The 12,834-nt window shown below is 56.1% G+C and overlaps 1 protein-coding gene across 1 annotated transcript; it reads right to left on the bottom strand.

Moving 5' to 3' along the window:
- Positions 1 to 960: 960 nt before the first annotated feature.
- On the bottom strand, positions 961 to 12,816 carry LOC309618320 (polyunsaturated fatty acid lipoxygenase ALOX15B-like). The gene is made up of 14 exons (XM_082371878.1): positions 12,004 to 12,816; positions 11,699 to 11,921; positions 11,344 to 11,425; positions 8,263 to 8,385; positions 7,866 to 7,969; positions 6,397 to 6,569; positions 6,013 to 6,159; positions 5,709 to 5,912; positions 4,585 to 4,671; positions 4,264 to 4,433; positions 3,954 to 4,075; positions 3,756 to 3,856; positions 3,508 to 3,678; positions 961 to 3,095 (listed from the first exon to the last, which is right to left on the bottom strand). The coding sequence occupies exons 1-14, from the start codon at positions 12,148 to 12,150 to the stop codon at positions 2,916 to 2,918; spliced, it is 2,034 nt and encodes a 677-aa protein (XP_082228004.1). The 5' UTR covers positions 12,151 to 12,816; the 3' UTR covers positions 961 to 2,915.
- Between the last annotated feature and the right edge of the window lie 18 nt (positions 12,817 to 12,834).

The following is a 12,834-nucleotide window of genomic DNA, read 5'->3' as shown; positions in this document are numbered from 1 at the left end:
GAGCGGGGGCTATTCTTCATTGTGGTGCGCAGGCTTCTCATTGTGGTGGCTTCTCTTGTTGTGGAGCACGGGCTTCAGCAGTTGTGGCTCGTGGGCTCTAGAGCGCAGGCTCAGTAGTTGTGGCGCATGGGCTTAGTTGCTCCACAGCATGTGGGATCTTCCCGGACTAGGGCTCGAACCCGTGTCCCCTGCATTGGCAGGAGTATTCTTAACCAATGCACCACCAGGGTAGTCTCTGTTTTTGTGTCTTAAAATTGCTGGGCAGGATTCTGCGTTATGACTATACCACAAATTATATATCCATTCTTTAGCTTAATTCTTATGCCCCAAATTTCTCTCCAAATGTCTTCTACTTTTGTATTCAATCCCAACCCTTCCTCACCTCTTCCTGGTCCCACAGGAAGCCACAGATAAGCCCCCTCCCATCCCTGCCCATCTCTCCCTGGAGCCTCTCTGTGCCCTAGGGTCCCCAGGCTCTAACTTCAACACCCACCACCCTGTCTATCGTGGGTTCTGCGCCCTGGACCAGAAGGATAGGCCAGCCTTCCTGCTGCAGACGCTACCTGCCCCATTTCCCAGAGAGGAATGGCAAGGCAGCAGGCCAGCTGGACAGTAGGTTTATGCTGTGTGCCCCTTCCCCTAACCACCACCCGCCGGGGGCCCCAGAACCAGTGCAGGTAATCCGCTGCCCATGGCCCTGCTTAGCAGGGGTGCCCAGCGTTGCAGCCGATAGGGACAGGCAGAAGGAAATAGCTATTAGGCTGATAAAGATCTGGGGGCCCCGCCTGGCCCCCTCCCCCACTTTCCTGGGGCCCTGGCTCAGGCTGGACTGGCTCTCCCACCCTGAAACCTCCTTCATCCAAGGCATCTTCTACCCGCCCTCTCAGAGGCAGGCCCAGCGCCCTGCCTGCTGTTCCTCCCTGCCAGCTCCCAGAGGGCTCGCAGCACAGACGCCTGCTCACCAGCCCAGAGCACGGCCCCATCCGGGCTCCTGTCCTGCACCCATCCTGGCCCTGCCTGTCCAGGGCAGCATCTTCTCTAGGCTCTGGATCCCTGCTCCACCTCTCCACCTCGGGAGGCTGGCCTTTCCACTCTTGTCTGTCTGACGTTCCCTGCCTGGCTTGGGCCTCCAGGCACATGCCGCGGAGGAACTAAGCCCGTGTGCCACAACTACTGAAGCCCACGTGCCTAGAGCCCGTGCTCTGCAGCAAGAGAAGCCACCCAATGAGGAGCCCGGGAATCACAACGAAGAGTAGCCCCCGCTCGCCGCAACTAGAGAAAAGCCCCCGCGCAGCAACAAAGACCCAAGGCAGCCAAAAATAAAAATAAATAAATAAAATTTAAAAAACTTATTTGTTTATTTGGCTGTACTGGGTCTCAGTTGCGGCACACGGGATCTTCGTTGCTGCGTGCGGGATCTTCGGTTGCGGCATGCAGGATCTATTTCCCTGACCAGGGATCGAACCCGGGCCCCCTGCATTGGGAACGTGGAGTCTTACCCAGTGGACCATCAGGGAAATCCCTTAACCCTTTCTTTAATCCCTCAAGGCACACAGTTTCTTTTCCATAAACTCCTTTTTTGCTTCAGTTTGCAGGAATTGTTTTAAATCAAAGAAGTTTGACAGCTATATATCTCTGAATCATTTCGGGTTACACTGAATCTCAACAAAGAATGAACAGTTCCAGTGCTGCGTGCTGGGCGGCGTTGCCCTTTCTGAAGTGTTGTTCTGTTTCTTTCAGTGGCCATGTTTGTGCAGTTATTCAAATATATATTGCATCTGTTTGCAGTGTTTTATAAAAATTAGTGAACCTGAAAAACCAAAGCTCTGCTGCCTGCAATATGAGACAAATGGAAATCACCAGGTGAATTCAAGGGGACACATTTTTGGCCTTAATGGATGCTCATTGAGTCAGAACAAGAAAAAAGAAAAACAGAATTAAAGAATGTGTAAGAAACGTTGGAATTCCGCCACTGAGAATTGAATCTAGAAGGCAACCTATGATTAATGATATATTGCCTAAGTCTCAGGAAATGGAAACTGTTTTATAATGTGCAAGGCTCTTGTCTAACTTTGGGGCATGTTTTTTATTTTTTATTTAATTAATTAATTTATTTATGGTTGCCTTGGGTTTTTGTGCGCGTGGGCTTTCTCTAGTTGCGGCGAGAGCGGGGGCTACTCTTCGTTGCAGTGCGTGGGCTTCTCATTGCGGTGGCTTCTCTTGTTGCGAAGCACGGGCTCTAGGCATGTGGGCTCCCGTAGTTGTGGCACACGGGCTTAGTTGCTCCACCGGATACGGGATCTTCCCGGACCAGGGCTCGAACCGGTGTCCCCTACATTGGCAGGCGGTTTCTTAACCACTGAGCCACCGGGGAAGTCCCGGGGTAGGTTTTTTTAGAAAGCATATGTGGGCACTGCCTGCAAGTCCCCGGCAGTAGGTCTTCCTTCTGCCCTGCTTCCCATGGCCCTTTCTCAGTGGGTTGTTCATTTTAAAGTTGGGACCATACGTCATCATCAACCTCTTGAGCAGTTTTCAGGTGGGTCACGCCTTGTGCTGCTGGACAGTCTGGAAGAGGGCTGCCCTTGAGCCGCATGACCATTAGGTCCAATCAGCTGTGGTCAGGGGGATCGGGGGCAAGACTGTGTTCCCCCTATGGTACTCTTCCAGGGGGCTGTGGGTGTGCAGGCACTTTGAGGCTTGGAGTCTTCAAAAGGCATAGTGGTGCCGTCCAATGAGCTTTAATTCTCTGGGTTTTTTTTGTTTCTGTTTCGCGGTGTGTTGGGGGTGAGTTACACCAGACCCAGCAGGGGCACATGGGGGCCTGGTTTTCTGCGGAATCCTTTTCTCTGGGTGGCAGGTAGCCTAGAGCTATGGGGTCAAAGGGATGTCATGTGGGGCCCTTTTCCCCAGGGGATTTAGATGGAGACGCTGTTCTCGATGATGGGAGGGTCCAGGTAGGTGTAGGGCAGCTCCAGGTCCTGGTTTCGCTCCTGGATGTCTCGCGAGATCTGAGCCAGGCGGCTCTGGAAGGCCGCGATGCTCCAGCACGGGGCCGCCTCCGTGAAGTGCTCGTCCGGGTAGGTGCCCAGGGGCCGCTGGGAACCAAACACAAGGTTGGGTGAAGGGGCTGCTTTGCAGCCGGGACCCGCCTTAGCCATCCACCCTGGGGGACCTGAAGCAGCGTACGACTGAGCCTCATCCGGGCCCCCTCCCCCTGAACAGTGATGATTACTGCAGGCAGCTCTCGGGGATGAAAGCTCAGGTCAGAGTTTTAAAGGGGGCGGCCTCACTGGAACATATCACACGTTGCCCTTGCAGCTAAGGGTGACTCTGCCTCATCTCATTTGGCCATTTGACCCTCCTTGTGAGATGTCCAATGCCCTTGTGTCCCCCTGGGAAGACTCACTGGGGTCTGATGGCACAGTGGGGTGTGGGTCAGGGAGGGTAAACAGTGTCGCCTCCCTTACCCCAGGGCTGGCCTGGTCTGGCTCCCAGCCCCACACTCACTCTGTCTCCAGGCTCCTTGCTCAGCACCCAGAGGGCAGTGATGACATCACACGTGGCATTGACTGGCGGGAGGGTGGCTATGAACCCCTCCGGGCTTGCCTGGCCTTTAGAGGTGGGCGGTGGCAGCTGCATGGTAGGTGGCAGGTTGGGCATCCAGGCACTGAAGTCAAACTGAAGGCCGAGAGGGCAGAGTGAGGCTAGGAGCCCGGCCCCCTCCGTCCCGCCACCCTGGCATTGACCCTTCTCACCTGCCCTGTACCGACAGCGGAATGCTTGGCCGAGCAGGTGAATATCACCATGGTGATGTACTGTATCAGGGCTTCCCGTGTCCCCAGGGAGGAGGGTACACCTGCAGGGAGAGCTGGGCTGGGAACGGGGCTACCAGGGTCCTGAGGACAATGCCGCAGAGGCCTGAGGGTAGGACCTAAGAACCGAGGTCCCCCTACCTGAGCTCTCCCGACCTAGGAAGCCCTCGGAGAAGATCTCCCACACCCAGGCCTGGAGTTCACTGTCATCGCGGACAAACTCATCGCTCAGGTAGTAGATGCCGATCATTTCGGAGACAAAGCTGCAAGGTGCACGGGGTTCCATCCCAGCTGTGAACCCCGACCCTCTCTGAGGAGTGCCCCCGCCTGGTCCCAGTGCTGTTAATGTCCGGCCCTCCTCCTGGTGGGCGCCTCCCTGGGCCTTCCTTCTCCTTCCCAGTCTCCTTTCCTGTCCCCCAAGGCCCCAGCTCTCTGGGGCTGACACCCTCACCCTTCCACTGCACCCCAGATCTGCATCCCATCATCCCGGTAGTAGTAGCCTGGGATGTCTTCAACTCCTCGGGCCCGGATATCCTCAGGCAGACACAGGACGGAATAGTTCAGCTGTTCCATGTACCTCTGTATCAGCTCAGAGAAACCTTCAATGCCAAGGCCTGTGGACTGGGAAATGGAACTCCTGGGTACCACAGCCCTTGCCCCAGAAGCAGGAGGTAATACTGGTTGGGGAGACAGGGCCACTCCCACCCCAAGACCCCAGATTCTTTACACTGAAGGAATAGCCCATCCCCACCCTCCCTAAAGCAGTCCTTACCCTGTCCACCACCTTCCCGGGGGCAATGAGTAGCTCACGGGCCAGCGTGTTGATGTGCAGGGTGTACCGTGTGTGCGGAATCAGCAGCTGTAAGGGCCAGAGAAGATGGAGCTAGGCGAAGCCTGGGTCTCTGTGGTCCCAGACCTCCCCCAATAGAGGAACCCAGTCCTGTCAATCACACATGGAAAGAGATGACAGGGACAAGGGGGGCAGCCTGGGACAGGGATCAGGGCTCCAGGCCCGGTGATAGGGGCTAAGGTCCACCAGCATCCTGTTCTGTGACCTTGAGCATGTGCCTTCCTCTCTCTGGGCATCAGATCACTGGGCAAATGAGAGGGCTGATCTGGATAGCACTATGAATCCCTCCAGCTCTGGCATCCTGTGATTTCCTAACCCCAGGCAGGCAAAGCACCATGATAACCAGGGCCTGTGGGCCTGGCAATGTGAAATGGTCCCCTAGAGACCACATCTGAGTGCCAGGCCCTGGGCGCTGTAGATTGTCAGAAAGAATCAGCCTGGATTGAAGAGGACAGAGTAGGGCCTGCATCCAGGACCCAGGAGACTGTCTAAGGAAGAATCAGAAAATGTGAGCAGCTGTGGACCCCTCATCTTCACAGAGGAGATGCTCCAGGTCCCTGGAGGAAATGAATCTGGGCCATCTGAAGGCTTAGCAGAGCCCACCTTAGAGACACGGGTCTCCCTCCCAGGGCTCCCCACCCTGCAGCTATCTGCAGAAAACCTGTTGGTCAAAGCCATGTTCACACTTTGGCATCTGTCAGCCCCAGGTCTCTCCTTTCCTAGGAGCTGGGCTTCTGTGATCGCTGTTGGCTTGAGCTCCCCTAAGAAGAGAATCTCTCTGGGGCACAGCCTGCTCTCACATGCGGTCCTCTCCCTCGCGCCTGTCCCCGTCACCTCACCCCAGCTCAGGGCCTGCTGGAAAGCAGCCTCTCAGGGGAACTGTGCAGGTAGATGCTGCTGAGGCAGAATGGGGGCTCAGCATCTCAGCCTGGAAGGACAGGGCCACGTGGGGACAGGCGGCATAGAACCCCGAAGGGCAGGCCAAGGTGCAGGGACCTGCAGGCTTGGGGCACAGTCTGGGCCATCTATCTTGCTGGGCCACTGACCTTGAAGAGTGGGTGGCAGTGAGGCAGCTGGCGCAGCGTAGCCAGGGTGAAGACCTCGGTCACCAGGTGTACCTGTAACAGGTGCGTGAGGGCCTCGTGGATGGAGAACTCGGCATTGCGCACCCACGTCTTGGCCAGCAGCCAGTCCCACTTGTCGTCGCTGGGCAGAAAGATGGGGCTGTCGGGCCCAGGGGTCTGGCTGAGCTATAGGAGAGGCCAGTGGGGAGAGGCAGCCTTGAGTGTCTGCCAACCATTTAGTCAGACCTCTCCCTGCCCCTGCCCTGTCGCCTGCCCGGCTGCTGACCTGGATGGCGAGGGGCAGCAGGGGCCCACGCCCTGGGCGCTGGTATAGCAGGGTCATTGGGGCCGCAGAGAACTGAGGCCTCCCATTAATGACATTGGTGCAGATGCCAGAGAGGATGCCGTGATCCACCAGGAACAAGGACCCCTTCTGCGGGAGAGAGAAGGGGAGCCAGGGCTGCCATCTGGCTTTCTAAAGGCAGAAGGTGGGGAGTATGGGGGTGGGGAGAGGATTCAGGGCCAGGAGACTGTGCACGGGAGAGGGTGTTCTTGGCACGTAGCACACAGTAGGTCCTTAACAAATGTGAGTGCTGTTCCTCTCCAGTAGGGGATGGGCCCAAAGCACTGAGATGGGGGTGCGCAGAGCCAGCACTCCTGTGCCCCTCACCTCCAGCTCAGCCTGCAGACTCGTCCCGGGGCCCAACGCTGGGGCCACCATGGCATCAGTGACAGGGAAGTTCTTTGGCAGGTGGCGACAGCGGCGGATCAGGACCGGGTTGAGGCCATTCAGGAACTGGTAGGCGAAGAAGGCATCCTCCTGCCAGTGTTCAAACACGTACTCTGCAGCGGGGCAGGGGAGACGGGACCAGTCACTCCAGCGCCCAGGGGTCTCCCCCTGAGCGCCGTTGTGGAGTTTCTCCTGCGTCCGTCCTGTGCGCCCCTGTCTTCTCAGGCAGTACTTCTCAGGGTGGCCTCCTCTGACCCCTTGGCTTCAGTTCACCAAACAGCAAATCTTAGCCCCCAGCCCACCAGTCCCACCATCTACCTGCCGTCTCCAACCCCATGACTCAAACACAGCATATCGGAGGCTGAACATGGGCCCCTGCTCTAGTCCAGTCCCCACCTCATTGCCTGGCATCGCAGGAATGGCACCTTCATCCACTGGATCGCAGGTGGCAGAGCCCGGAGTCCTCTCGGCAGCTCCCCCCCATCCTCTGCCCATCAAGTCCCATCGATTCTCCATCCTCAGTAGCTCTTGGTGCACACGTGCACTCCATCTCTGCTGTCACTGCCTCGCTGAGGATTCCCTCCTCTGCTGACCACAGCCAGAGCCTCATAACTGGTCCTCTGCTTCCACTCCTGTCCCCCAACAGCCCACCCCCCATGGCACATCTGGCCACAGTACCGCCCAGCTGGCAGCTGCTTGAAGCTCCCACTGCGCTTAGGAAAGGCCCGAGCTCCTGCCACGGCCTCCATGGTCCTGAACGGCCCAGGGCCCATGCACCTCTCCTGCTTCGCCTCCTGTCTTCCTTCCCTGGCTCAATACCCTTTGGCCACAGCAGCATCTTTCCCTTCAAAGGTCTCCACTCCTTCCATCTTCAGGGCCTTCACATGCACCGGACCACCCCCCCACCCCGAACCTGAAGCACCCTCTACCCTCACACACACCATGCCTGGCGCTGTTGACACCTGCCCAACTTTGAGGTCTCAGCATAAAAGTCACCTCTGTAGAGAGTTCCCTAGCTGGACTAGGCCAGGTCCCCCTTTTACACACTCTCACTGGAGCTGATGCACAGGTTTCATAAGTGAAACTCATTATTTGCCTTTGAGCCTAATGTGCACTTGTCTGCTCAACTGGGAGCCCTGCGGGGACGAGAATTGTGTCCACAGCCCCTAAGCAAGTGTCTCATGTGTGGTAGCCCAACAAGCGTCTGATGGATGAAAGGCATTAGAAGGTCAGAGATGCCCCCACTACACATCCTTTTCTGTGTCTGAGGAGAAAGTAAGGTCTAGTGAGAGTCAGGGGCCTGCCCAGGGTCACACAGTGAACTGGCGCTTGGTTTTCTGCGATTCCTGACAGCCAGGAGAGCTGATACCCCAGGGAAGAGGTCTGGAGCCCCGGCTGGAGCTCCTCACCCACGGCTGGGGTCTTCCGGGAGTTGAATACACTTCTCATCTCCTCCAGACTCTTCCAGAGCCCCTTGCGGTCCAGCAGCCCTTTGAGTTTCAGATCTGCCAACCTGCCAGAAGATGTGAAGGGTGGGGAGAGGGAGGCAAGAGGCCCTGGGAGACCCGCCCGTGTTGGCTAGGCTTTATCCCTCCCGGGGTCCTGAACCAGCCTCCGGGGCCCAGGTAGTCACTGCCCCTGAGGTCATCCTCACCTTGTTGGAATAGGTGGTGAGCAGAGGCCGTGCCCTGGGCGGGGCTGTGTGACCCACACCCCTGATGGTGGGGGAGCTGAGTGGGGGAGGGCAGAAGGCAGGGGTACCAGTACATCTGAGGCCCAGGGGCAGGAGAGGGTGGGCATCCTCACATTGAGCCGCCTCGCAAGTAGAAGGTGATGTTCTTTGCCAGAGAGTATTTGATGTTGAGGTCCAGGTTTTTTATGGTCTCCTCGTTGAGGCAGTGAGGCCAGCCTGGGATGTAAGTCTTCCAGCTGGAGGGAGGAGCAGGAAGGCAGTCAGCAAGAAGCCTCAGGGAAACCACTGACTAGGGAGAGGGAGTGGCAGACCCCTTGGAGGCCCTGGTCAGGGTCAGCCACCTTCCACAAAGCAGGGGTCTTCCTGGGCTCTGCCCTTCCCCTCCACCCTCAAGGCCACAGGGAGAGCTGCCATGTTCCCACAGCCATGTTCTCCCCTGGTTGGTCCAGGGTTGGGCACTTGGCCAGAGCGAGGCCAATCAGAATCCTTCCCAGGGAATTGGAGATTGGGGCTGGACCAGAGGTCATCTCTCTCTGGATATCTGGGTTATAGCATGTAAACACCAGGACTGGGAGACTTCCCTGTTGGCGAAGTGGTTAAGAGTCCATGCTTCCAATGCAAGGGGCCCAGGTTCGATCCCTGGTCAGGGAACTAGACCCCACGTGCATGCCATAGCTAAGAGTTTGCCTGCCGCAACTAAGAAGACTGCCTGCCGCAACTAAGACCGGGCACAACCAAATAAGTAAATAAATTAAAAAAAAAAATTAAAAATAAAGGAGTTGCTATTAAAAAAAAGAAAAAGGCCATTTTCCACTGTGTGGACTGGGAACCAAAGAAAGCTGTTCTACAGGGAGAGAGGAAAGTGGAGCCGGAGAGAGAAGCATCTAGGGGGCTCCAGAGACAGGGGGAGAGTCACCCCGGCTTCTGGCCTGTACGATCTGGCTATGCTTCCAGCCCTCACTTCTGTGACCTGTTGACGCATTCCCGTGTTTTCTGTCTGCTAGCTGGAGTCTGTTATTGTTCTTGCAACCACAAAGTTCCCGACTAACACAGATGCATCACAGAGCAGAGGCTGTCCTGAAGGTGGGAACACAGGAAGGCGGCAGTTGCCTTTGGCAGGCATCCCGTGGAGAGACACTTCAGCTTCCAAAGCTTGGGGGAGCCCAGAAATGTACTCTGGCCTGGCCTAAAGAGGTTTAGCATCTCTAAATCCCTTTATCCAGCAAGCAGCACAGCCTAAAGACCTTTAGGTGAAATGGTAAAATCATGTCCCTGCAAAGCTGAGGACCCCCAGCCAGTCGTCCTCTCATTCCCTCACTCATTCATTCTTTGGTTCATTCCATCATTGCCTTTGGGTTTGAACAGGCAACTTCAGAGAACAATTTGCAGTTAAAGTACACTGCCACCAGGTGGTGGCCAAACCCTGCTTCTCAAACTTTAATGCACAAAAACTTAGTTCCCCCAGGGATCTTGGTAAAATGCAGATTCTCATCAAGTAGGTTTGGGGTGGGTGGCCCAAGACCCTGCATTTCTAACAAGCTCCCAGGTGACGCTGACCCTGTGGATGTGAGACCTCACTCTGAGTATTGAGGGCGTAGCCACTTGGATCAGAGGTAACTGAGGGACATTATGACCTCAGTACGCACTTGTGCAGGGCTTTGCGGCTGACAAACTGCATTCTCAACCATCTTCTCATTTCTTCTTCCTAATAACACAAATCAGACTGGTATTCTTAGTTCCTTTTGCAGAAGAAAATAAGGATCAAAAAGGTTAACTAATTTGCTTCAGATTTCACAGCTCCTTTCGGCAGGGCCTAGGCTGGCCTTGCGTCTCCTGACTCCTGTGTCCTTGTTTTGCCAAGAAAGGAAGAAAGGTCACTCCACGGACACAGCTCCCTCCATCTGTTCCCTCACCTGGGGCTGTTGCTGGCCGATTAGGCGCCATGGTTTTCTCCGGGATGTAATTCACAACACACGTGGAATCACCAGGAGCCAAATAAGCCTGCAGCTGCTGTGCCCCCAGAGACCTAAAGCGAAAGCTTGCAGCCCGCGCTTCAGACAGCAGCCCAGTTGGCCAGACCATGACCTTTTGAAAATTTGCTCCTGAGTGCGGTCCCTGGCTTTCTGCCTTAGGAGTCCTCGCCAGCGACCCAGAAAGACTCCAGCAAGAGTCAGGCATTTAAAAGCAGTGGGTTTCAAACTTTAGTGGGCATGAGTCATCTGGAAGGCTTGTTAAAACAATATTGCTAGCAGAACTTCCCTGGTGGCGCAGTGGTTAAGGCTCCGCGCTCCTAATGCAGGGGGCTTGGGTTTGATCCCTGGTCAGGCGCAGCCAAAAAAAAAAAAAAAAAACCCCAATATTGCTAGCAACAAGGATTTACTGTTATCGCACAGGGAATTATATATCCAGCGTCAACTACAATTTGGCACTTGCCATCCTCCTTTACAAGGACTAAATCATGTGCTGCTGCAGCTGCTGACTTTCAACTCCCGAAGGAGTTCAGGGTGGAGAGGAGAAATGAGGCACTCTGTGCTCTGGGAAAAACTGGCAGAACAGGTCTTCAGATAGATGTGATTTTATGAGCCCAATTCTTGTATCTCCTCATATCCAGAAAAGCACTAAAATCCTTCATGGTGACGACTGCTCTTCGTGACTAGCAGAAACCTTCTGCAAAAAAAAATATGTGCTCGATTGCATGTGCTCCCCCTTCACCAAAATCACATATGTACTGACTTTCCCCACTACCTCTGTGGAGCAGTTTCTCAGAGCTCTCTGAAATGCCATCTCCTGGGCTGTAGTCCTCATTTTGCCCCAAATAAAACTTAACACACAACTGTCATGTTGTGCATTTTTATTACGCTGACACCGGTATCTTGTAATAACGTATAGTGGAATATAATCTGCAAATAAACAAAAAACCCAAATCACGCTGCTGTACGCCTGAAATGGACACAACGTTGTAAATCAACTAGACTTCAGTTAAAAACACCAACACTGCTGCCCCCACCCTCAATATCTGATTCAGTAGCTGTGAGGTGGGTCTGAGAAACTGTATTTCTAATGAGTTCCTGGAGATGCTGTGATTGGAAAGGACAGAGTACCAGGCAGGGACTTCAGGCCGCATCAACACCAGTGGAACGAGGCTGACCCTCATCTCCTCGGCAACCCCCCCCCACCAGTAGCCCCCTCCTCACCTGTATGTCTCCCGCCTGGCCTGCAGCTCCTCCTGGCGCTGCTGCTGGAGGGTGGGGTGGTGGTCTTCCCAGGAGATCTTCGCTGTGGGAGCAGCGGAGCAGGTGGGGAGGGCAGAGAAAGCCCCCTGACCTCCAGCCCCAACCGCTCTCCCCTCCACTCCAGCCACCCCTTTCCAGATCCCCTGCCCCCATAAGTACAGTTTCTCCCACACCAGACTGCCACCCCCCCATTCCCCCAAACTCCCCAGCTCCCCTCCCCTGTCCCTCCCCCTTGGCCACACCCGGCTCACCTCTCCACTCCCCTTGCCCTTCCCCCCAACACACCAGCCCCTCCTCCCTCCTGTGTCCCCCTCACCTGTCCCCTCCCGCAGCACCAGGCTCCCCTTGTCCTCCAGCCACTGGTAGCAGGGGAAGCGGAGGGGGGCGCCCCGGGGCGGCGTGAGCTGGAACCAGCGGCAGAACCAGGCGTCCGAGGCCAGGGGCCAGAAGGGACGGAGCAGCGCGGGGGGAGTCTTGTGCACGCGCAGAAGCAGCACCTGGCCCACGTCCTGGGGGCACGTCACCTCGAAGTCCTCCTCCTGGGGGGCATGTTTAGCATCCTAGAGGACCGTCTCTCCTGCTCCCTCCTCCGCCGCCCCCCCCACCCCACCCCACACTCACAGCACCCGCAGTGAACTCTTTGCCGAAATGGTCCAGGGGCAGTGGCAGGGTCTCTCCTTCGGTCCCCACGATGATGACAGACATTTTGTCCCACGTGCCAGCCCCGAAGGCCTCCCCAGTGGATACCCGCACCCTGAACTCGGCCATGGTGACAGCTGGAGTCTGGCTCTCTCCTGCTCATCCGACGCGACTGCACAGCCCAGACGCTCACCCCCAGGGACAGGCACCGCCCCACCCTGACCAGGCCTTGTGGAGGCAACTCTGAGTTCCCACGGGGCCCATCACCACCCCCAAAAGCAAGCGCTGGCTCGGGGCAGAGAGGGCGTGGCTGAGAGGCAGGAAGGGAGGGATGCAGATGGGGGTTGGGGTGCTCTGGGACGTGAGGGACTGGGCGTCCTGAGGTTTGGGAAACAGAACATTTCAGTGATGGGTGGGGCCGGAGGGAGTTGGGATCCATTGGAGTTCATGGGTTCGTTTGTCCCCCTCTTTGTTTCTTTGCCTCCTTAGCCTTTAAAAGCCTATGCAGGACCAACTCCTCACTTTCTACAAGTCTTCTTGGCCTACCTTCATTATTTTATTTGATTCATGAATAATTTTGAGAACCTGCTCTGTGCCAGGTATTATGTTGGGTGCTGTGAATATGGTCCCAGGCAAGGCCCAGTCTTTGTCCTTTTGCAGGTTAAAACTCAAGTGTGGGGACTTCCCTGTGGCGCAGTGGTTAAGAATCTGCCTGCCAATGCAGGGGACACAGGTTTGAGCCCTGGTCCGGGAAGATCCCACATCCCACATGCCACGGAGCAACTAAGCCCGTGAGCCACAACTACTGAAGCC

The sequence above is a fragment of the Balaenoptera borealis genome, assembly GCF_965194805.1.
Source record: "Balaenoptera borealis genome assembly, chromosome: 20".
NCBI lineage: Eukaryota > Metazoa > Chordata > Mammalia > Artiodactyla > Balaenopteridae > Balaenoptera > Balaenoptera borealis.
This window is presented reverse-complemented; position numbering and strand designations above follow the sequence as displayed.